General features: G+C 42.5%; 3 protein-coding genes across 4 annotated transcripts in view; 1 reads left to right on the plus strand and 2 right to left on the minus strand.

Moving 5' to 3' along the window:
• The window catches only part of spag1b (sperm associated antigen 1b), a 21,946-nt gene extending 16,798 nt beyond the window's left edge, over positions 1 to 5,148 (plus strand). The window contains exons 15-18 of the mRNA XM_019856296.1: positions 781 to 907; positions 1,137 to 1,295; positions 3,100 to 3,420; positions 4,469 to 5,148. Coding sequence (XP_019711855.1) covers positions 781 to 907; positions 1,137 to 1,295; positions 3,100 to 3,420; positions 4,469 to 4,597 — 736 coding nt within the window. The 3' untranslated portion in view covers positions 4,598 to 5,148. The remainder of the gene's footprint in view (positions 1 to 780; positions 908 to 1,136; positions 1,296 to 3,099; positions 3,421 to 4,468) is intronic.
• Positions 5,149 to 5,194: 46 nt separating this feature from the next.
• On the minus strand, positions 5,195 to 17,660 carry LOC109507100 (E3 ubiquitin-protein ligase RNF19A). Of its 2 annotated transcripts, XM_019856295.1 has the most exons (11): positions 17,454 to 17,660; positions 12,966 to 13,961; positions 11,655 to 11,863; positions 11,110 to 11,254; positions 10,063 to 10,225; positions 9,399 to 9,513; positions 9,034 to 9,195; positions 8,410 to 8,623; positions 8,192 to 8,335; positions 7,415 to 7,650; positions 5,195 to 7,297 (listed from the first exon to the last, which is right to left on the minus strand). In XM_019856295.1, the coding sequence occupies exons 2-11, from the start codon at positions 13,889 to 13,891 to the stop codon at positions 6,906 to 6,908; spliced, it is 2,706 nt and encodes a 901-aa protein (XP_019711854.1). In that variant the 5' UTR covers positions 13,892 to 13,961; positions 17,454 to 17,660; the 3' UTR covers positions 5,195 to 6,905. The 2 variants fall into 2 exon arrangements, with proteins under 2 accessions (XP_019711854.1, XP_019711853.1); XM_019856294.1 differs by having other exon boundaries at positions 5,195 to 7,650; positions 17,454 to 17,658.
• Positions 17,661 to 19,226: 1,566 nt separating this feature from the next.
• pabpc1a (poly(A) binding protein, cytoplasmic 1a) lies at positions 19,227 to 24,608 on the minus strand. The gene is made up of 15 exons (XM_019856230.1): positions 24,416 to 24,608; positions 24,029 to 24,222; positions 23,736 to 23,851; positions 22,298 to 22,437; positions 21,842 to 21,936; positions 21,605 to 21,742; positions 21,357 to 21,452; positions 20,970 to 21,242; positions 20,761 to 20,851; positions 20,562 to 20,684; positions 20,347 to 20,489; positions 20,091 to 20,175; positions 19,875 to 20,005; positions 19,668 to 19,758; positions 19,227 to 19,582 (listed from the first exon to the last, which is right to left on the minus strand). Exons 1-14 carry the CDS (start codon positions 24,606 to 24,608, stop codon positions 19,669 to 19,671), a joined length of 1,908 nt encoding a protein of 635 aa, XP_019711789.1. The 3' UTR covers positions 19,227 to 19,582; position 19,668.

A 24,608-nucleotide genomic window follows, 5' to 3' on the forward strand; every position in this document is an offset into this window, starting at 1 on the left:
CCTAAAAAGGCGTTAGCCATACGTGGCCAGTGAGGGCCATACGAAACAAAACGGACCATACTAAGGTCGACTTCAACAACAGAACTGAACTACAAGATCTGCATTTATTTATCTCAATTATAAAAAAATATTTTATTGCACAGACAAAAATAAGTGACTCACACACTCCGGGGACTCCGTTCTCCTCCCAAAAACGTGCATGGCAGGTTAATGCAACACTGAATTATCCTGAGACGTGGTTGTGTGTGCAAATGGTTGTTTGTCAATGTGTGCTCTGCAATTGGCAGGCAACCAGTTCAGGGTGTACCCCGCCAACTGCCCGAAGACAGCTGGGATAGGCTCCAGCACACCCGCGACCTTCACGAGGATCAGATAATGGATGGATCAATAACATTAAAACAAATAAAAACTAAACTAAGACTAAGCATTTGAGGAAAAACTAAAACTAATACGAACTAACAAACCCACTCAGTAAACTAATTAAAACCGAAACAAAACTCAAAATGAATGATTGAACATTCCAAAACTATTATAAACCTGTTACACCAGTTTACATGCCCTTGTTGACATAAAATATCACCAAATTGGATTCTGGCCCTTTCCTTTTGTGTCGTGTTTAAGTTTTTACTTTCAGAGTGAGTCATAATCAGATGAGATGCTGATGAGAGACAGAAATGTCCTAAGTGGAGTGTGTGTGTGTGTGTGTGTGTGTGTGTGTGTGTGTGTGTGTGTGTGTGTGTGTGTGTGTGTGTGTGTGTGTGCGTGCCTTTCTACTGGCAGAGCCCTGTGCTACTTGAAGCTTGAGAGATTTGCTGAGGCCAAGCAAGACTGTGACGCAGCACTCAAACTGGAGCCAAGCAATAAGAAGGCTTTCTACAGACGAGCGATGGCCAATAAAGGGCTTAAGGTGAGGACAGCGGGCCCATATGATGAAAGTCATGCAGGTTCAGTTTCTGTTCATCCAATAGATGTTTTGCTTCAGGTAATGACTTCCTTTTGGAACTCATCTGCAGCAGAAAGAGTTCACATATTAGTATAGAATTGACTGATATTTGCTTATCTTTAGATTTAATGCTCTATTTTGCCCCCGTCCTTTGTGAGTGAGCATCCATATGGTTTGTTTTTCCTTGTGCCAGGACTACCTGGCATGCAGTACAGACCTCCAGGAGGTGCTGCAACAGGATCCCAATGTGCAGGAGGCAGAGAAGGAGTTGGAGGAAGTCACAAATCTACTCAAGCAAAGTCTCATTGCCGAATCACCAGCTAAATCCCGGAAGGTCATCCCCATTACAGAGGTACGCATTTTGAATACAGTGGAACCAGGAATTACGAACGACCCCTTTTTACAAACGTTTCTAGTTACGCCCATTTTTTTATTTTTGTGGAAAATCTACTCTCGTGAGATGAGATACGTGTTTCGTTCAGCAAACCATCACAGGATGGATGAGCGCAAGGATTTGTCTTGTGCTTATCACACTATTTAACCATCATTGGCTCTCTTCAAAACTCATTATGATAGTTGTGACTTTTTTTTAATGCACTGAGACATCAGAATAGCTTTAAGATACTGTTGGCTGTAAACGCCCCAAAATTCGATATGTCCCTGCAGTAGCAAATAGGAAACTGTTGGGTGTGCAGTCAAAGTCCCGCGTACACCCACACTTTTTCCAATCACAATTCTCACAGCGGCCGCCTACTTTGTAAATTTCTGAATTATTTCCATTGTTCAATGTACTTCCAACAAACCTTTCAGTTTTAAAGTATTGTTAAGTTTCCACAAGTTCCAATCCAGTAAATGCTTCACATATCCAAATTGCCCATATCATCATGGTTCTTAATTTGTTTATGTCATTTTTTTCCCAAATTTCGCTGTCCATAAGTCAAAGGGCATCTACAGGTCACAGCAAGGCTTCAATGCATTCACTCACCATTTGTTTGTTCAGGCGAGGAGGTCAGGAGTCAAGTTGTGGATGTTGGATAAGGAGTTGAGTTGATGATTAATAAACTATACGGATCTGTCAAGCTTGCTTTCAAATAATGCTTTGAAAAACCTTATCTAACCGAGAGGCCAGCTTGCATGCCGAACTCATTGTCCACACACCTGACTGTAAGGTAGCCATCTTGCTTTTCACCCTTGACCCCATCAAAGAGAGCACACCTCTAAATGCAGTAGCCATACGTGGCCAGTGAGGGCCATACGAAACAAAACGGACCATACTAAGGTCGACTTCAACAACAGAACTGAACTACAAGATCTGCATTTATTTATCTCAATTATAAAAAAATATTTTATTGCACAGACAAAAATAAGTGACTCACACAAAAATACAACTCGCTTCAGAGATAGTGGCTCCAACAGTGGCAACAAAGACAGCTTTTCCTGATTGTTGTTTTTTTTCGTTAAAAAACAAAAAAACAATAGTAGACAAAAGGAAAAACATCTGAATTAGATTTTTGAAAAAGACTCTTTTTCAATGGAGGAAACGTAACGACCAATCATGGCTCAGCTTCAGAAAGCCGACGAGCTGTGATTGTTGATTACTTAAGCCCCGAGCAACTGTGATCTCATATCAGAAAGTGGCAAAATGGCCGCCCCCTGAAATATCGAAAAACAGACCAATTTTGCTGCTTAATTCATATTCCACAAACACAATCGTAATCAGAATGTTGTGTTCAGACTAGTCGAGGGGCATAGAACATATTGTAAAGAAAATTTGGGGGTAGACTTCCCCTTTGAGGTATGATTGTAAATAAAATAAATACGCCCACATCATTGTTTTCATTCAAGCGCCCTTGACTTTCTCAAGCAACCTGGTTTATCGTCATCAGTCAGTCATCTTGCTCATGGATGGGACGGGCCTTTTAACAAAGTCCAACATTGTTACATCAATGACGCAGACCTCCTGAAACCCAGCGTGGCCTTCACTGCCATCCCTCCCAGTTACAATGCATCTTTGGCATCCCTGAGTCATCAATGACAGTGAATGAATAAAGAGCAGATGTGTTGTAGTGCCACTTTAAACATCGAAGCGGTTCTTGAACAAAACATTTCTTAACCTAAACACAGACTTTATTTCAATGCTTCATTCTCCTCCACAGGTGGACGGTGATCAGGAAACGTCAACTGTGGCAAACTCTGATAGTTGTTTCCGAGAAGAGTTGAGCACCAAATTCCAACCAAGCAACGCGTATGAGTTTGGCCAAGCTTTAAACAATGCCTGCAGCAGTGGTAACATGGCAGCGTGCGCCGACATGTTGGCTTCAACGGCTCCAGAGCTGCTTCCGCAGTTTTTGAGCACTCAGCTCAACGGGCAGACCATCAGCTTCATCGTGAAAGTGCTGGACTCGCATCTACTGGAGAAGGACCCCAACCTAGTTTACAAACACCTAAATCATCTTCATACTGCTGACAGGTTCTCGGTGAGTGAGCATCGTGACTGATTTTCGAAGACCCACAGAATATTGTGTTCGACAATTTATACATCAAATAGACTCTTCTTTCACCAGGCATAAAAGAACCTCTTTCCGTTATTTAGTATTCAGCGGTTGAAGGCAATTTCACGAAATTCAGCTGCTCCACAAATAGCTTTTTGTTGTAAACAAGGAAGCAAGCAGAACAGTGAGAGTGACGCTAATATTTGTGCTTCTAACATCTGAAGAGTGGTTGCTTTCTAAAAAGCTGCAAAAACAACATTTAGGAATGGCTTTTGATTGCAAAATAATAAACTATTAAGTGGTTTTTAAATCAGCGCTGCGAATGTCGTCAACTCACCAAAATGGCATGTCAGCCATTAGTGGCTATTCATGACAACTTTGACATCCTCCTCATATATCCAAGGTCGTTGTTGCACTTTGTTTCCTTTATAAAACACGTTCTTCTGCCAAGTATCATAACACATACTCTGTGAATTCTATAGAGGTTTATTCCCTTGTTGAATGTATGCTTCACATTGTCCAACTGAAAGCCGTTGTTGAGTCCCGCCGAGGCCATGACAGTAAAGTCCTCCTTTACCCACTGTAAACAGTTGGCAAACATAGGTGACTTTGAATCTGAAATGGTGTTTTGCTATCTTCTAAACTACTGTGCAGCTAATAACCCCATTGTTAACCAACTCTGCTGGCAGTGCGCTTCATTACCATTGTTGAAGCACATCATTTAAGGGAGACATCATCAGACCCTTACAAACCACCCCACTTAAAAAGATAAAACACTTAAAAAAATGAGAAAACTTTTCCTTGGCATTGAATGATTTGATTGTAATGAACGACATTAACTTTAGTGAGTTAATGCATGGAATTCCTACAAGTGAAGACAGAATGCTGTCTAGTTAGTACATGGACGCAATGAGATGGATTTCAAGGACCTGGAATAAATGTTCCATTGTTTTTGCATACGGATGCCAGAGTGCATTGGCATGTGGTCCCTTTTTTAAATTCTAAATGAGGGTATGGGTATGCGTTTCCTCAGGTCGTACTGATGCTGCTGGAGAAGGACGAGCGACACCACGTGACCCAATTGTTTGAGCACCTGTCATCTGCTGAAAGCACAGAGTTCACCAAAAATGATGTTCAGAATCTGGCCAACAAATACATCTGAGCTGTCTGCATCCTCCCTGCCCAGCCCGGCCCGAACCGCATGAGCTGCTGCGTCACCACAACACTCGGATCTATGCAAAACTCCCCAAAAGATGCGGACTGCTGCAGAATGTGTCCTAGAGTAAACAGTTACACTGTTCTTTGCTGTAAATGATCAGAGATTATACAGTATATTTCAAGTGACGATATAAGGAATATATATTTTCTTTGAAGACAATTTTGCTATGGAGAATTACTTTTTTTACCACTCTAACCAATTATGTACAAAGGGCACAATATGACGGACTTTGAGTGTCGTAGAAAATTGGGCCCAAGATGACCCACATTTTCTCAGTAGCGTACTACTAGTAGCCCAGTGGTTGTGGTCCTCGCACTCCTTTGTCCTGGCATATCAGAATGTTCATGAATGAGCTGATATCTAAGTTGGTGATATTCAGTGCACGATGACTTTCATTTCAGGGAATTTTCCTTGCCTGTGGGAAAGATCACAAAATTGTATCGCTGTATACACAGTACTGTATTATGAAAGACATAGGTCGGCCTGATAGAACTCTTTAGTAAAAATACAACTGGAAACCTTCAATCACCATTACACTGGTTTGTCTTGTTTTTGTTTTTTTAAAGTAACCTTCGATGGCGTAGTGGTTCACACTCTCCCTGCTTCACAATCAGGACTTCCATTCAAAAAGCCATTCATGCTCCAAATAAAAATCCTAAATAAATGAGTGGAAAATTCTGAGAGCTGGCACGATGAGCTGAAATGCTGTGGCCATCCATGTATTAAGATGTAGAATACTTAGACGTGGAATTTAAAAAAAAAGCTGGCGCTGACCATAAATGCATCTGATTGAGCAGAAAATGTTTGCGCCTTAATTTCAATAAAATGTTAATGTTCAAATAGCTCAAAGTGGTGCATGATTTAAGATGATACAGTTAAGTTGAAATATCTAAAACATTTATTGTAGCGCTGGGATGACTCCACTAATGTATAAGCCACAATCAGAACAATCCAATGTTGTCATGATGATTAAACTGAAGAATACTCAAGACTCAAACCAATCAGAAATTCAAATGACTTTAGTGTGTCACATAAACACATTTTTTAATGTGAAATTGACATTGTCAAGTGTCCTGAATGAGTAGAACATTTTGACGCTTTGGATCCATTCTCAGTTTTGAAAATGGCATTAAAAAAACAAAACTATTTCAGAAGGACACAATTCTGTAAACATGAGAACCAAATGTGTTTTTTATTTTGGAATTTGATATGCACTTACACATCTGTACTGAAGCAAATAACTACAATACTCTCCACAACTCCATCTGGCACAAATGTGTTTAAGTCAGGACCAGTTTTGGTGATAGTGAAATTTGTTGTGGGTTGTGGCATGTAGCTTCACTCAATGGAATGAAAAAGTTGATTCAGTAACATTTCTGGGTCCAATTACAATTCAAACTGCTTGTAGCCACCTAAATGGTGCAACCATTGAGCATAAGGTCAGGTGAAACGGCTGTGAGCAAAAAAATAAATAAAAAATAACACAAGTCTGGGTAGCAGCACTGATAGGCAACACAACAGTGGAGGAAATTAACAAGGAAGACAAATCGCAACAGCATGCAGTATGTCTAGAACCTTGTGGATTAACAATATTACAGAAAAACAGGCAACACTGCAGGTGTGTAGAAAATATGGATTGTTCATTGCTGTAAAAAAAAAAAAGCGCCCCAGTGTGTCCGCTGGCAACAAATCAAAGAGCCTGAGTGCTGTCTTTGGTAGGCAATTGCAATGTGTTCATTTAGCAGGTTTAACTTAGCTCTGAATTGGTAATTAAAGTAAGCCACATTCTTCAGTATGGAATGTGTCATTGTCAGGGAGGTCTTGAGACACAAACAGGAGAGAGCGAGATATACGGAGAACACATACTGTTTTTAAAGGCACCATGAGTAGACAAACGCACGCAAAAAAAAAAAAAAAAACCTAACCACACTCTCTTGCTCCTTAATGAGGCATGATCAAACATTCCAAAGCATTTCATGGAATTCTAGCATCCAAAGTCAAAGTGACTCCCTCTGTTCTCAATCACGGCCTCTAAAGAAGCACCCCACAATTCAACAGAGCAGCATCTCTTCACAGGAACAACAAGACTGTGGCACTGATCCAAGGTGGCACAGTGGTTTCATCTCAAACCTCCCACCACCAATGATGACAGAGCATCTTTTTTCATGAACCGATTTCTGCTGATCTGAAGGTTGTTACTTGACCGACTGAAAAGGTGGAGAATCTATGCAACACTTGTGATTTTGATATTTTATACGTCAGTCTGCATACATTGATTCCTGTGCTGAGTTTGATTGCTATGTTGTATTGGGTGGTGATTGTTGTTGCTTTTTTTTAGGAACTGTGAAGTGTTTCTCTGAGATTCCCACTCAGTGGGACACACCAGGCTGATGTTCTCTGCGATGAAGCGGAGGGAGGAGAGCTCTGCAGCATGAGCCGGGGAGGAGGGAGGCGAGCGGGCAACCTGGGATGGGGCCCGTGAAGCGGGGCTGGTCTCCAGCCTGTCATTCTCCACCTCAGGTAAGGGGCTGACGGCGGCGAAGCGGGTATGATAGTTGCCTCCGCCACAGCCATGGCAACACAACGTTTTCATGCTCTCCAGATCCGAGCAGCTGAACTCTGAGAAGTGGCTGCAATGGGAGTCTGAAACGGAGGGCAGACTGCCGCTCAGACAAGGAGAGTCAAACTCCAAAGAGTTGGTGCTACGCTGCTCCAAAAGCTGAGCATCCATGTCCTCCCTTGTATCATTGATCTTTGTACCTCTGTCCCCCTTCTTCTGCGGTTTGCCTTTGTTCTTTTTGCCTCCCGAGTTGGAAGAAGACAGGCACTTGGCGAATGTTCCTCGGCCCTCCGACGTCAAGCAGTCGTTAGATGGGTAGGTCCAGCCACAGCGGCCCACGTGACTGCTGTCATCCATGCTGCTGCTGCCACTGTGGTTGCGTAGCTTGGCAGGCTTGGATTCAATATCCACCTGGACTTCCATACTGGTCGCATCTCTAAGAAAAAGGACAGGGAGGAGTGACAAGACAAGAGGAGTCGACCCCAGCTGACTTCGGGCAGTAGGCAGCGTACACCCTGAACTGGCTGCCAGCCAACCGCAGGGCACACACAGACAAACTACCATTCACACTCAAAATCACACCTAAAGACTATTTCGAGTGATTAATTATTCTACCTTGCATGTTTTTGGAATGTGGGAGGAAACCGGATTAGGCACGGGGAGAACACGCAAACTCAACACAGGAAGGCTGGGGTCCATAATCAAATCCATGATCTCTGTACTGTGAGGCGGACGTGCTAACCAGTCGTTCACCGTGCCGCCCACATATACAAACATAAATGCATTGTCTCACTCTCGTGCTCTCTCAGGTCTTTTCACTATTTTGTGGGAAAAGGTGTTCGTTGTAAGCAAAAATCGGCAACTGAAAAATGAATTACATGTAATCGGAAATTTGAAATGTGAACGTTATAGGGGTCGAAACGTAAACGGGGTACGTTGAAAAGAGGTTTGACTGTATATGTATTTGTACTTCATACCTGTCAAGGGGAATGTGAGCATTAATAATAGATCCAGCCATGGCTTTCGTGCTCGTATTGTCGCTGATGACACCAAGGCTGACAGTACCAGATTCACCGCTGAGACTGCAATGGTCCTTTTGCACATCAGCTTGCACTTCCAACCTGTGAGAGAGTTGTTTTGACATGGCACTAATGTCAACATGGAAAGCCTACTGCATGCGTCACCGCCTCTGTACCTGCTTAGGTAGTGGACCATGGCGCTGCCGGAGAGGCTGCCAGTGATGCTTGCTCCGGCAAGGGCTGTAGTGGATGCTGTCTCACTGAGGGTGTCCTTCATAGCCCCAAGCCTGTCCATTTGGCTGCCACTGGCACTCAAACTGCCTGTCAGACCCCCAACACTGCCTTCGCTGATACTGGGATTGTTTCGAGTGTCTGCCACAGACGTGGAATCTACAAATGATAAAATCATGAAAAAACTAAGCGGAGGCTCAGAGGGGATCGAGCCTTTTCCGTCGCTGGTCCCTCTCTTTGGAATGACCTCCCGCTGAACGTTCGGCAAGCCCCCTCGCTGCCCGTCTTTAAAGCTCGTCTTTAAACCCATTTTTATTCTTTGGCTTTTGACTCAGCATGAGACTTTATTGTTTATTTTATCGATTTTGCGCATTCTACCGTCTTCGTTATTAATTTGTTGTCTTATATTATTTGTTGTTGTAGGACTTCTTTTTGCTCCATGTACAGCACTTTGTATCCAGCGGTGGTTGTTTTAAAGTGCTCTATAAATACAGTTGAGTTGAGTAAAGTGCACTTATGGTTTGCAGGTTACTTGGGACTGTCACTGGTGGTCAGACAAAAGGGCTTACCAGTGGCTGCTGTCCCAGTGGCGACATTCATGTCATTGTCATCATCAAATTCTATCCGAACACCTTTTCCATTGCCTGTAGACACGCCACAGCCCCCACTCCGGCACAAAGAGATGGGCACCACACCGTAAACATATGCAAGCATTATGGGAACTCCAATGCCTGAAAAACAATGGAGAAACCAGTGTTAACACTGAATCAAAAACATGGTGGTTTTAAAATCAATTAATTACATCTCCTTTGTCTTCTGCCATGATGAAGCAATAGAAGAGAAATGTAAGTGACCGAGCAAAGTGAAACAAGGAATAGCTAATGGCATGACTCATTTCAGGCACAAGATGTAAGAAACAGAAGCGTCAACTGACCAACAGTGACTGCTGCAACCAGTGGAGACACAATGACAGACAGCGTCACGCCACCTGCAATCACAAGAGCCCTCTTGTCTTTGGAGATATCTTTACCTTCATAGCGATTGTGAATCTGCAGGAAATTAAGAATAGCTGTCACTTTCTCTGACAGAATGCAATGTGATAATTATATGTGCATCAATTATGCCAGCGTCCCAAATTACAAAAGAAAAACTGAATTAGGGCTGAAACGCGGTCCATCGGTTTTCGACCATAATCCGTTCCAGAAGGCTGTTCGAAAACCGAAACCACGCTCTTTCTAAAAAAAAAAAAAATCTTTATTGAACACGTCTGTTCACCATGGAACACTAAACGAGGAAGCGTCACTTCCTCGTGTAAGGCAGGCGAGAGGAGTCTAGTGACGCATTCAAGTGCGCTCAGTTTGTTGGAGAACCGAAATTTGGTCGTGATCCGAGGCATAAAAAACTCAAAATTTTTGGTCGAAAACCGATTTGGTCAAGAACAGAGATGTTCGAAAACCGAGGTTTGACTGTATATATTTCTGCCTTGAGTGCCCCCTTATTTACGTGTACACTGTGTGAAAGAAGAAGCCTGACAGTAATGCCACCAAGTAAGCAAATTAACCATCCAAATTAGTTGATGTGATTGTTTGTAACCTTACCTTTCTTCCTACATAGATGGGGATGCCAATAACCATGGCAGGGATAGCTATGCCGGCGATCAGTGCAATGCCAACAGGGGCACCAACCAGTGTTCCCAATTGCCAAAGAATCTTCTTCTTTCTACTCCATGGTTTCTTCCCCCAAAAGGTACAACCTGACGGACTGGGAAAATGGTAGATGGAGAAGTTCACCCTTTCCATGTCATTCATAAATACTTTGCTATTGGTTGGTGTAGGTATTTGAAATTTCAAACTGGGCCAAAAATGGCATTTCTTCCTTTTAATAAAATCGCAACTTTGTTGCTTGCATTTTATCTCATTGAAAATGACTTTTTGGCCGGGGTTTCTTTGGTTGAGGTCAAAAAGTGGTAGTGCAGAAAATGCACAAATAATCAATCAGGACTCAGTTACTGGTTTGGTAAGTAACATGTCAGTCAAGAGGCAAAAATGTTGATCATTGTTCCCAAAGTAAAAGCAAATGTTTTATTTTGATTCAACACAAAGATAATCTGATTATCTTTCCATTCATCCAGAACATGGATGGAAAGATAATCAGCACACTTTGAGAAGGGTCTGGCTGCAGCCCCATTCTCAGGCCCTCCTCCCCACACCCCTACAGACATGAAATCTCTTGGGTTGCATTTCAACTCCAAAGCCTCCATTTTTTACAAGGCTCACACTCTACCAGCCAAACATAACAGCCAGCTCTGGACAGCAAGTAATTCCTGCACCCCACTCTATAGACATGACTAATCAACCTACGCATAATCCAACTGTGACATTCAAGAACGTCAACTTGCTTCTTCAGAGTTTGCCGATGAGCTGATCTTTTGAATCTGGTGTGTTTCAGCAGGGAGAGATGAAAAACAGACAGGACATTGGCCCTTGAGGACCGAGTTTGGACACTCCCTGGTGTCGCAGTTTCAGTATATCGTATGGTAGACATTTTTATATCGCACTACGATATATACTGTAATACCGCATAGCTCTACCATGTTCATTCATAATTAATACAGTGTCTGTGGCACACAGCATGCAGTCACTAACCTCAAGTAATGTAGGTCTGAGATCTCTTTCATACAAAGCCAGCAGAACTCACAGCCGCAGACAGCACAAGTCATGTGGTTACAGCTGCCATCATTCATTTTAATGATATAAGCGGCACAGCGTGGGCATGGCTTGATGTCATCGGCTGTGGGCAGGACAGAACCAAAGAGAAATAAAAACAATCACAACATTTTTGCCTAATACACAGATGATACCTGCAATCAAACGTCAAGGTTTATTTCAGTGAGGCGTCAACACTTCAATGTTCAAAAGCTTACATGCTTTGAAAACGGACCAATAATATACATCTTAAAAGTCAAAACCTCAAGATGTGTCATGTCTTGTCAGCATACTGCACAAGACTTTCGCAAATGCCTCAAGAGCCAAGCAGCATCCCAGAACAGACGGAGGCCGACCATGAAGGTTACATTGTATGTCAATGTCATGCCTTTTCAGCAAGGATTTGGAATGCCACCATTCTTAACATATTAGTGTCATGACGCCATACAGCTTTACAAGTTTTTGTGTGCGGTGAGTCAATTAACCTGTGGCTCCACTGTCTTGGCTGGAGCTGAGGGATGATGAGCGAACTGTCCTCAGGCGAAGGCTTTGGGCTCTCTGCTGTCGTGCTGCGTCGCAGGTTTGGTTGGGGTGCCACAGCTGCTTGCAAAGATAACAGAACTCTGTACCACAACTCTCCCTCCCACATGTGATTTTAGGGCAGCTAGCACAACCAAAGGCAATAACTGCATACCTAAGGGGGAAAAAAAGAAAAAAAAACCCCACACAGCTCACATACAGGGACATGACTGAGTACACGTACACAGTACAAGATAAGATAAGAATTATAAGTATAGAAATTGACAAAGGTTATATAACAAGGTAGCCACAGTGGCCGCAGTCATAGTTTGTATTACATAATGTATTGTGTGACCATTTCATTTAGCCATGATGGAAGAATTAGTATTTAATTATTATAATTTTTTTTAAATACAGAGGGGCTGCGAAGAAATCAAACGCTCACACAATGTCACAGTGTACTTGGGGACTGAAGGCAAACACTTTTTTATATTCCCCAATGGTCTGGTCCAGGCCTGGCCAACCGGCAGCTCACGAGCTGGGTGCGGCTCTTCGCCCCGTTTCGTGTTAATATGTAAGTCTCCGGAGTTTCACTTCTTTCACCCTCGCACGAGGGCTGGACAATTAATTTTGACTTCTCGCTCATTATAATTGAAGAAAAACGATTGGTGTGCAGAACGACGCGGTGTGTTTGCAAGTCCTCGATGTGAACGTACCCTGAATGCACCATTGTGCTCGCGTAGCAAGCATGTAGCGTATGTGATTCTGCCGTCCTCAAACCCCCTTATTTAATGACACCCTAGTTGCAGTTTACGGTAAAACTAAACACAGAATATTGTGATGACACAAGCAAAAACCTTTGAAGTTTCAGCGTTGTGCATTCTTTTCGTCGCTTATTTTTTTTCTATGCATGACACCTATTATAAATATGTAGAGCAATCATCACAATGTTCAAAGGCATTATATAGGGACTGGCATTAAAAAGATCTCGAAAAGATCTGCCTTATGCTGGTTTGATTTAAATCAATTCCATTTTTAAGTTTTACACACATATGTACAAAAGTGCAAAAACTCAGATGCGGAAAGGTGGGGTTTTTAAGGCATAATTTCTTTTTGGAATTTCAGTTTTCAGACTTGGTTTCTTCATTTCAGTGCATTTCTATTTTTTTTCATCAATTCATTGATAAATTGATAAGAATGGAGCAATTAGACAATTCTCAAAATCAATGTGAGATGCATCGCTACATCAGTTAAAAAATACAAAACAAAAAGCTTACCCACAGTCGGGCGCTGGACACCACCGGCAGTCAGGGTCAGCCACCAACCACCTTCTGAGCATGAATTCTTCATATTTCTCCATCAGACTCCGGTCACCAAGAATCATGCAGATGTCATATGGATTGAAACGCTCTGAGCACTCGGGGCAGCTAATGTTGACACGCGACTCTGAGATTTCAATGCTTAAATACTGCCGTAGGCAGTCAATGCAAGACCGGTGGTGACAAGTCATGATGTCAGGGAAACTCTCCTTAGGGTGGTGCAGAAGGCACAGAGGGCATTCCAAACACTCCACCCCAACTCCACTACCCAGCTTGGCAGAAGAGGGGGTGGAGGCCGATACACAAGGTCCCGAGGCAGACGAGGTGGAGGCAGCAACAAAAGCAGCAGAGGGAGCCTCTGTCCCAGTCACAGTGAAGAAGGCAGAGGTTTTTTCATAGCACATCTCGGAGTGGATGCTCTCAACGCTAGCAATACTGTCCACTCCTGTAAGCCCACCTGGAGCAGGGTTTGGCAGGTCACGAGACTTTTGGCGAACTGATTTGGCCTCCCGTCCTCGCCACCTAAAAAGAGAAGCCAGGGACAGGCGCCTTTTCTTGGGAGCTTTCTTCACAGAGGACAGCGAAATGGAGGAGGCAGTGGATTGCAGATCCCTGTCAGAGCCCATTACTCCGCCTTTGCCACTACCAAACTGATGGTGCTTGGGCAGGCTCATCTCTCCGGGAGGACCAGAGGGGTGGCCCAGTGCGGAGCCAGGGCAGGGAAGCCTGTTCCTCACATGTGCAGGGAGATTAGGGACTAGAGCGGGGCCAGCAGTAGGGCTGAGGTGATGGATGGTGGAGGGGGAAGTTGGTCCATGGTGGGGGTAGAGGCCTCTAGTGGGCCCTTCTGTACTCAAGACATGGTGGCTTCTCCTGATTAACATCGATGGCACATCTAATAGTTGGATGACTGTGTAAAAGTGGTCACTTGGTCAGAAAAAGATGCAGCAGAACCTAGCAAGAGAAAAGGATAGTACAAGTGGAGTCAGGGAGAGAACTATATTAATATATTACAATAAACACCCATGTTCACGGCAGCACGTACTGGGGCCCTCGGGAAAAAATAACGAGTAATTGAGCCTCATCCTAAAAACTGCCTATATTAGCAGTCTATCATTGGCTGTCGGACCGGTTCAGGGTGAACACCGCCTCGACTAGGATAGGCTTGAGCACACCCATGTCCCGAATGAAAAATAAGCAGGTCAGAAAATGTTTGGGTCGCGATAGTCAGATGACAAACTTTGATCCCAACATACTTAACAGTAATCCCCAATCCTATATTAATAATTTAAACCATAAATATACATAATATCGAAATCAAACTGATCATTCATTGATTTCAAAACGTATTTATTCAACTCATGAAACCCAACGACTCAAAACTATCATCATACCCTGACGTCCATTCACCCTTGCACATTGAAAATTTTATTCTTGAACATTTGATTCTTTTTGTCAAGTCCAAAATGACCTTGTAAATATCATGCCTATCAGACCTCTTGCAGTTTCATTCTGGTGCGTCCATACCTTTGATGCATTGCATCTGTGCATACACTGAAGCCTTCAATAAGCATTGCCCTTATTTCTATCAGGTGCATTTTATCTTATGTTATTTTCACAAGTCTTGGGACTTAATGAGCCAACAAGGGATCTCGAGGATTGTATTTCGTGTTACGTCATGTGGAAATGGCCGTTGTACGACAAAAAACAAAAAACTATGTATCCTTGAATTTTGAGGAAAGAAAAATTCTTTGAATCCTTGAAAGCTCAACTTCAAATATAACTTGAAAGGACAAGGAGAAATTAAACGAGTAAGATGGTAAATAGGAATATGCAACAATAATAGCAATTGAAGGCTGTTTTGGCGTCTTACTTATGCCGCAACTTGCGCATTGCTAACGAGCCAAATAGCTTAGGGAGATGTCTATATTTTCGTAAGGAATTGAATCAGCCACAAGATGGCTAATTTTTTAGAAGCTTCTGGGTCACTTTCACACTGCCATGAAAGGCACATTTTGTCAAGCAGGTTTGACATTGCATTCCACTTTAGTATTTTTGTTGAAATGCTAAACTTTAGGGCTTTACTGCTTTTCCGATTACATCACGGCCAACCCCAGATTACCACTGCTGCACATGTGTGTCATCATGCATGAGAGACATCAGTGGAATTAGTGGAAGGTGAATGTGGTAGTTTTGAGAGAAAATCAAAGCTTCAAAAAAATGAAGAATTATGACAATTTTTTAATTGATTTTCAAGGATCTTGATTGGAATAATGGAACATATGCACACAACCATTCACAGTGACGGACAATCTAGTCTTCCACGAATCAAAAATGCATATTTTCAGAATAGAGGAAGCCGGAGTACCCAGAAAGAAACCCTTGCAAGCACAGGGGGTTCCCCCTGTGCTTGCATGGATTGTGCAAACTTCACACAGGAAGGCCAGAGTGTGTATTCGAATCCCCAACCTCAAAAAATGTGTCGTAGATGTGCTAAGCACTCACCCACCTTGCTGTTGTGGAAAAGAATTTATCATAAAGTACAGAGAAAAAGAAAGGCAATTAGGGAAAAAAGTGAACTATCATGGATACAAAAGGTATATTCAAAAAAGTAATACCAGGAAAATGTATGTTTTAATTTTGCCTTTAAAAGATTTGAGTTTAAATTTCGTTTAGAAAAGGTTTTCAAACACTGTATCATAGTCTTACCTATTTCCATAAACAAAACCGGCCATTTAAACAGACGATAGACTTTTCATTTATAATGCAACAGCGATGACAGCTTTGAAGACGGACAAATGTGAACAGAGGGAGACACAGCAGCTGAGCCAGTGGAGTTAGCCAGACATTATGACTGGCTGCATTCCTGGCCTGCCTGTCCTCTGTGTAATGTTGCCTCCATGCACATTCTGTGGCTTCTTTGTGACTAGGGACAGTATAGTGACGCATAATAATAAAGTTTTGGATTGGTATGTAGAGAGGTGACTGAATACTACTTTGTCTTACAATATAAAAATGTAGCAGACGACAGAATATTATTTTCAATAGAAAGAAGCTAGAAGGAGAGACTGCAGTTGCCACTGATCTAGTCATTTTGCTAGCACATCACTCTAAAACCCTGTCCATGCTGGAATGTGTTTAAGTGTATCCACAAAAGTTTCGACCACATCGAACTAGCATTTTGGGAGCCCAAAACTAATCTTTTTTTTTCAAACCGGGTCCCAGCGTGAATACATTTTAAAGTGCATTCTTTTAGACAACACATATGCATCTTTCCTGAGGTGATGACGAGGTAGTCCAAGTTCTCACGTGACCATGCACCAACACCGCCAACAACAATAACAATAATAATGGTGTTTGTTCATTGTGTTTGTTCACAGTTGTCATAGTGGATTAAAAAAATATATTGATCTGGCAGGACACGGTCTGTTTACAAAGATAGCCAATTGCTTACAATGCTAAGATTGTGACAATTTTGTCAAATCTAATTTCACTATGACTCATCTAGGCTGCTCATAAGTATGTCCATTTCCTTGATGGTGACAGCGGTGGCAAAGTTATTTTAAAGGGTGGCGCCAAAACTACTTTTTTGTATTACAGTCATTTTTAAAAAGGCAAGTGCATTCAAATCCATAATCACCCAAGATTCATTGGGGATGACATCTATTATGTGGATCACGACAACCCCATTACGTTGATCTGGCCAACACAATCGAACCTTGCAGCTGTGTTTGCAGTAGTCCAACCAAATGATGGGAGGGCGTTGACAGGCCCTGATAAATACACACGCACACACTATGCATGCATATATGAACGTGTGCGTGTGTATAGTACACACACACACACACACACACACACACACACACACACACGCATATATTTATGTCTGGTTTGTGAGTGGGCAACCATCCTTGTTAGGCCATGCTACATGATACACACCACGAAGAACACACGCTAAATGTCATTTTCATTACGACTGGGAATCCACAGTCCCTCCGATGTCATTACTTGTCACTCACTCTCTCATGTGGCAGCAGTTTTAATGGGCGTAGTTGAAAACCAAAAGGTACCGCTGCTGCAGAGCTGGTTTAGCACATTGCTAGAATTTCGAATTGAGAACACTGCACCGCCCAACATTTATAGTTAATAGTGGGTAGCTGTCATAATGTAGGGCTCAGAATAAGCAAATTATCGATGGTGCTAAACTGTTCACGGGCTTGGGGTTCTCCTATAAGGTTTATGGTATGATAACAAGCCACACAATTTGATTTTTATTGTTAAATAGTTGGGGATAATGTACACATTTATCGGATAAGGCAACTAACTATAAAATTGTATTTATAGTTGTGCCTGGCTTACTCAAGACCTAAATCCGAGTTTAAAGCCAAGGTTGCCAACCACGAACGTGCATCAAGCTAGCAAGGCTAGCGTAAAGAGAGAACATACCGTCTGCTGTCATTCGTTTTTCCCCCGGACAATGACGGAGAAGGAAGGAAACGCTTTTCGCAAAAACGATAATACTACTAAAACAAAAATGCCGCCATCCTGATGCAGCACGGCAAAGTACTTCTGCCGCTAGCACTGTTTTCCTGTCCAAGATCACGTCACGAGCTTGAGGCGGTCAGCGAACAGAAGAGGCTCAAACTGTTGTCACTCTCCAATTCAAATCACATCGCGAGAGTTTGAGTGAGTACGGGGTGGACAAAAAGGTCCACTCACTAGCCACTTCATGCGGAACAGTACACGAACACAACCCAACGACAGCTAAGAGTGACCTTTCTAAATGTACTAACAGGCGCAGATTAAAATTTTGCACACGGAGAGATTAATTTGCAGATGTAGACCTGCATTGCATCATACATGCATTTCAGCCCTAGCAGGGAATTAAATTCGCGTTAAGAAAAATTCATGTACGCATCAAACTTCACATTTAATACAATAAACGGTGTCATGACACATACATACCGTACTAATATATGTACGAAATATATTTTCTGATTTTGTCCCATTACAGTAGTGAACACAGCAAAAGTTTGTGACACACACACTGAGTGTTCTCGGGCAGGAACAGGCATGTGTGTGTGGTGGGTGCAAAGTACAACAGTGGCCTCCGCTTACTCGCTCGCGGTTCAGCACCCGCAGATCCACCTATTCATGGATTTTTTCCCCCTACTTAATATCATTTTGTCTCTGGTTTTTATTAATTTATTATTAATTAATTTAACTTTTTTGGAGGGTGTGGGGGCGTTTGTCATGGAAAATGCACATTGTAGGTTGATCAATGCTTGTTGGAGGGATTATTTGAGAAACGCCTCACTCATATTGCACTACTTTTGACCTTAAAGTTGCTAGTTTTGGTGCTTGTTTGGAGAAAATAAATCCATATTTGGATCTGAAGTATCAGTAAATCTAACTATAAAGCTACTTCTGTACAATTGCACACTTAAACTTGGCTCTACAAACACTGGTATTGGTCACTTTAAAATGATGCAACGATTATTTGCACCAACTGCACAACTGTTATAGTATTGTATTCTACCACTGATCACTTTAGCTCTACTTGATACGCACATTGTCTCACACCTGTCATTGGGTGGTGCAACCGCACAACGGTACCCCTACATTACGAAATGTCATTCCATACTTATTTGGCATGTCCTTGTTTATCGTAGTAGTAACGGAGTCGGGTGGTAAAAAGTTGATGGCCTGACCCAAGGTGGGCACATTGGAGGCGCATGCAATCATCACGGCTTTGTCAATGTTGCCCTTACAGCTCCAAGAAATCTGGTTCGCACATTTATGCTACAAACATTTTACTCACCTCCAAGTATGTACATACAGAGCACCCACAACTTTGAACACATTCAGAGTGATATGCAGTATTTTGATTGACACTGCCAAACGCACTCAGCTCAATATTAAAATTGTAGTTTACAACACTAAACTCTGCTCCTAATCCAAGATATTTATACAAAGTAAAAATATTAGGAACAGCTCTGTCTTGCAATGCCTTTTTCGTTGTGCTAATAGAATGTTATTGCCAATGTACCAAATAGCACTTTGTACCATGATTTTACAGTCAACCGACATAACAGTACAGAAACTTTGCAGACACTGTACTGTAATACTTACTCATTCCATACTCACTCATGTACGTTTAAACTTTGCCGTAACACGTGGTGTCAAAGAGTATTTAAATTGGGACAAAAAGAACAGACACAAATTGAATGAGAATTTATTAGCCAGTAGTTAACTATAAACTTTCAAAAATGCTCTGGTACCTCCATCCCATACCATGGCTGATATTCTGAGCATCAAAACAGTAAAATGACATAAAACAGAGGAATGGTTCAAATTTAATTCAATTTTAGCTATTTTGCTTTTTTTTTTCAAAAACTTTTTTGTATATGATCAAGGTCTAGTCAAACCATCCCTAGACCTGGCAGAGTAAATGGTTTTCTTTTTTTTTTCAGAAAAAATTTATCATTTTGCAATGTTTTCAGTGTTTTAGGTTTTTCAATGTTTAAGTTTTTTTCTCTTTTTCCATCGGTGAAGCAGGTTTCAAAATGCTCAAGCTGGGGAGAAAAATATAAAACCAATGGTTACATATTCAGAACACTTGGCCATTGTGGTCAAACCAGATTGAGACTCCTCACACACCTTAGACACTGGGAACACCAGCAGGAGTGGTGGACTTTTGAGCAGCCTCTTTGGCCTGGTGGGCCTGGAGTACGGCAACGGCTTCATCCACCTAAATCAAAACAATACCAAATGAACCACTGCGCAACATGGTGATAAATCACCGCAGAGCAGAGCGGGGGAAAAAATTGAATATGTCTGCAATTAAGGTTGGGCGCAGTTACCGACCTTTGAGCGCAAGGATTCAGGCGATTCAAGCATGTGAAGAAGCTCAGAATTGTCAATCTCCAGCAGCATGCCAGTGATCTTGCCAGCCAGACTGGGATGCATGTTCTGAATCAGGGGGAACAGTCGCTCACCTAAACGAACAACAACAAGTGCAATCTTTAGTAAGATGTTTTTGGTATATGTATTTGTTTCAAAATGCGCTGGTAAAATACTGACCCAGCATCTGCTTCTGTTCCTGAGGGGGGGCAGCAGCCAGCATGGAGGCAGTCAGAGGCTCCTGTCCTTGGACATGGACAGCAGGCTAAAAAAACAAAATTAGAATAATCTGCCATTGCACCAGGCTCTTTTTCATCATCAATCTAGTACATTTATTCAACTTTTCAAATCATACTGAGAGATAAACAGATAAAATATTTTATATGAATTAAAGCGCTGCATTTATGCCGAACTGAAAGAAAATTAATCAATGAACCTGCTGCATGGTGACTTGTGGCTGGGAGGCCATATGTTGCTGAGGATTGCGGACACCGGCGGCATATTTGTAGTGTGGCATTGCACGCACTGGGGCAGCAGTGGCTGAAGCACTGGCAGGGCGCTGGCTGAGGGCCTGGGTGGCTGCAATGCGACAAACCAATTATGGGTACTTTCACAAAGAGAAACTAAAGTGAAGACACCAGTTGCACTCACGCATTCGCTGAGAGGCCATCATGCGTGGGACCTGGGTGTTGGTGGTGGCAGCGGGACGGATGGTGCTGAAAGTCTGGGGCCTGGGAGCTGAAGGCCGCATCGCATTGGGCATGTTCTGGAAGTCTGGAGGAATAAGCCATGTTAGAGCTTACCAACACAAACAAAAATAAATGTCTCAACAATGCAATTGGTTACTTACGCTGTGGACGCACTGCCTGAGTGGCCCATCGAGGGCTGGGACGCAGCTGGGCCAGCTGGTTGGCAGAGTAATATGCTGCACGGTTTTGGGCCTAAGGACAAATGCAAATATATGACTACCTAATTTAAAAACTGCTAGTTCCCAACTATTAGGAGACAATCGGCCATACCACATACAAAAATATTACTACTCCAAAATGCATGACTCACCTGAGGGATGGCTGCCATAAAGTAGCCAGAGGGTGGACCTGCTTGGTACGGGTTGAGAACAGGGTTGGGCACGGCCCGGACAGTGGCCATCCTCTGCATGTACTGGTTGGTTAGATGGGCCTGACGCTCTTCTTTGCGTTGAGCCAGGGCAACATACAACGGCTTAGTGGCAACTATACGTCCATTCATCTCTGTCACAGCTTTGGTGGCCTCTTCTGGAGAAGAAAAGCACACAAAGCCAAAGCCTTTGCTGCGGCCACCCTCCATCATAACCTGGGGAAGAAGAAACTCAAGTTAAATGCTGTGACAGCATCAACTTCAACATTAGCTGTTCGTTTTAAAGAGAGTGGGAGAAAAACGGCGTGGGGGTTAACCCCTGGTCCATACTTTAGCACTTGTTATTGTTCCAAATGGAGAGAATTCCTTGCGTAGCCGCTCATCATCAAGGCCATCATCCAAGTTTTTCACATACAGGTTGACACCCTGAGAAACAGAGATCAAAAGTTAGTTTTGAGTCTGAATTTTCAGTTACTGCATCCAATGACTGTTTTTTAAAAAGTGGTATTTCAAACATTTCAGAATAAACAATTGTAAGTTTGAAGGAAGCAACGAAAACATTTTCCTTTAAAACGAACCTGGTATCTGGTCATGCGGTCCTGTTTCATCTGCTCAAATTTGCGCTTGAGCTCATTCTGGCGCTCACCCTTTTTCTGTGCACGCCCAACATAAACTTGTCTGCCATTCAGTTCTTTCCCGTTCATATCATCCACAGCCTACAAAGAGATACTGTCTAATTAAAAAAATAAAATCACCTGCTATCATATTAAACAACATTGGCAAATTTACCACATTTGCACTTTATGCCTTCCTACCTTTTGTGCATCTTCATGTCTCTCAAAGCTAACGAAGCCAAATCCCTTGGACTTTCCACTTTCATCTGTCATAACACGGATACTGAGTGCTGGTCCTAAAAAAAATACAAATGGTTAAAGAAAACATTGGCCGAACGAGGCAGAAAACACGTTAATTATGCCTGTGAACATTCTCGTTCAACTGAATCAATCCCAAGTGATCCTCTCTTGTTGTCGTAGAACTGACATTTTGCCTTTTGTCCAAGCAGGCTATTAGTTCATGCACATTAAAGTCGATCAGACACATCTAGACTAATGTTGGTGTACAAAGCCAACTATTTAGCGGCTAAAACAGAGGCACGCCCCAACCTGCGGATGCACGAGTTTTAAGATGGTGCATTGGAGACCTATGCCTACGTACAAGCAAGTTGTTTTGGGTCTTATTAAAATAGGTTGAATGGTGTTTTAAATACTTACCATATTTTCCAAACAACTCCTTGAGCTTTTCGTCATCCATATCTTCCCCAAAATTTTTTATATAAACATTGGTGAATTCTCTTGCACGGGCCCCAAGCTCTGCTTCCCTCTCTTTGCGTGACTTGAAGCGCCCAACAAATCTATGGGCCAGAAAAAGAAAAACATTAGCAAACCATATCATGTCTGGATTACAGTTTGACTGAATGCTATAGAGTGAATTATTACACCTTACCATTTTCCTCTGTTGATCTGGGGTGTTAATTTATACAACAGAGGGTTGTCATAAAACATGCACTTTGAAAGGTTGTCGTTTTAATAAACATGTCAAAATCAACCCAATGTAGGTTAACCTGTGTTCTGCAATTTTAGATATTTGAAACATCCCACATAATCAGCCTTGGGTAAGCCCTTTTCATTCTGCATTTAGCAGGGCGCAGCACACAGTCATCAAACCCAGTGTGTGCGTGCGTGTGGTGAAGGGCGGGGACCACAGAATTGAGTGTTGCAGCAGGGAGCGGAATGACAAGAGGACTTCAGCCGCGATGGCATGGCACCTCGAAATAAAAATGTTCTATTCGAGAGCAGCGACATGACATCATTCAATGGGCTCCAATCCGAGAGGAGCTGACAGTGATTCAGTGTTATTTTGGCTGACTTATTTACAGGCAACAGCATCATTTAACTATTCAAGTTCCCGCAGGGCCATCAGTTGTTTGCTGCTTCTCTCCTCTTCAAAACGAGCAAAGTAATGGCTTTCTTTTGCAACGATAAACCAAACATCTTGTCAATGTGCAGTCTAACAATCGGCAAAATCTCCATTTTCTTTAAGTCCTGACAAGCTGCTGCATCAGTACTTCCAAATATGGGCACACTGACAGTCGGGCCACTGTATTCATTTCATGTTACCGCGCGACTGTGAAATGCTATGTGAAAAGTTCTTTATAGGTGACAAAGCAAATGGTCGCTGTCCTGTAAAAACACTAGGTCCATTTGTGTAATTTATTTTCAATTTTTACATTAATAGATTGTCCAAAAAATGGGACGTCCACCCACGTAAATAAATAAAAAAAAGACAAAAACGGACATGTTTTGGTATTGGGTTCATTACATTCCTCTGTCGCTAATTAATTTTATAGTCAAAGGTTTATTGATACTTCTGTTAGTATGTGAATAAATGACCTAATAAATAAATTTGCATCACTTAAGCGGCCAGGGGGGGAGGGGGTGTCAAGGAATTGACTTGATTTGAATATCAAAGTTTTGTATATTGCATTTTTTGCCTCACAGCAACCAACTTCATGCTCTGCACATTTAAACAAAAGATACATTTTGTTAATGATTAAACACACTCAGATTCTGATACTTTCGTTTCATTTACTATCATTCATGACTAAAGGATTAGTAAAACACTTAACATGTCAATTATAATCCCACTTACACTTTTCTGTCATTGAGCAACATGCCATTCATTTTCTCAATGGCCCGCTCAGCAGCCTCGTGGGTCTCAAAGTGCACAAAGCCGTAACCCTTTGAGCCATTTTCATCACAAACCACCTTGGAGAGGGAACATTGAGCACTTCAGTAACAATCACAAACACCATGCATTGAAAATACATTTGACAAACAAGGGGTTTTGGCTGTGGATTCTATGTCATGCAATGTAGTGGTGAGTATGCAAAACCTTCAAACCACAGACCAACCCGTGCCCAAGACAAACGCTGTTCCGCCTACCTTACAGGACAGGATATTTCCGAATGCTGAAAAGGTATCATAGAGGGCCTTGTTATCTATGGACTTGTCCAGGTTCTTGATGAAAATGTTGCCCACTCCGCTCTTCCTCAGCGAGGGATCTCGTTGAGACCACATGATGCGAAGTGGCCTGCCTTTGATCACGTCAAAATTCATGGTGTCCAGGGCTCTCTCGGCTGAAAAGATTTCACGCGTACAATCAGTATACAATGAACGCGGCAGCGTACAATGAGTAATTGAGGGTAATGCGTTCCGATACAGAACAGCGACAAACATGATTCAAACACAACACGAACGTTTAGCTATTTTACATTTCAAAATGGAGTCAACTATTACTCACTCGCTTTTGACAAACGTTGTCAGACTCACCGTCAGCGGGCTGTTGAAAGTTCACATAGGCGTAACCGAGTGATCGACGGGTGATCATGTCCCTGCACACTCTGATAGACAAGATAGGCCCAGCCGGGCTAAATTTCTCGTACAGCATGGCCTCGGTTACGTCTGGATGCAGGTCCCCCACATAGAGGGAGGCCATGGGATAGCTAGGAGCGCTCGGGTTCAT

The sequence above is a fragment of the Hippocampus comes genome, unplaced genomic scaffold (assembly GCF_001891065.2).
Source record: "Hippocampus comes isolate QL1 unplaced genomic scaffold, H_comes_QL1_v1.1 scaffold327, whole genome shotgun sequence".
Taxonomy (NCBI): domain Eukaryota; kingdom Metazoa; phylum Chordata; class Actinopteri; order Syngnathiformes; family Syngnathidae; genus Hippocampus; species Hippocampus comes.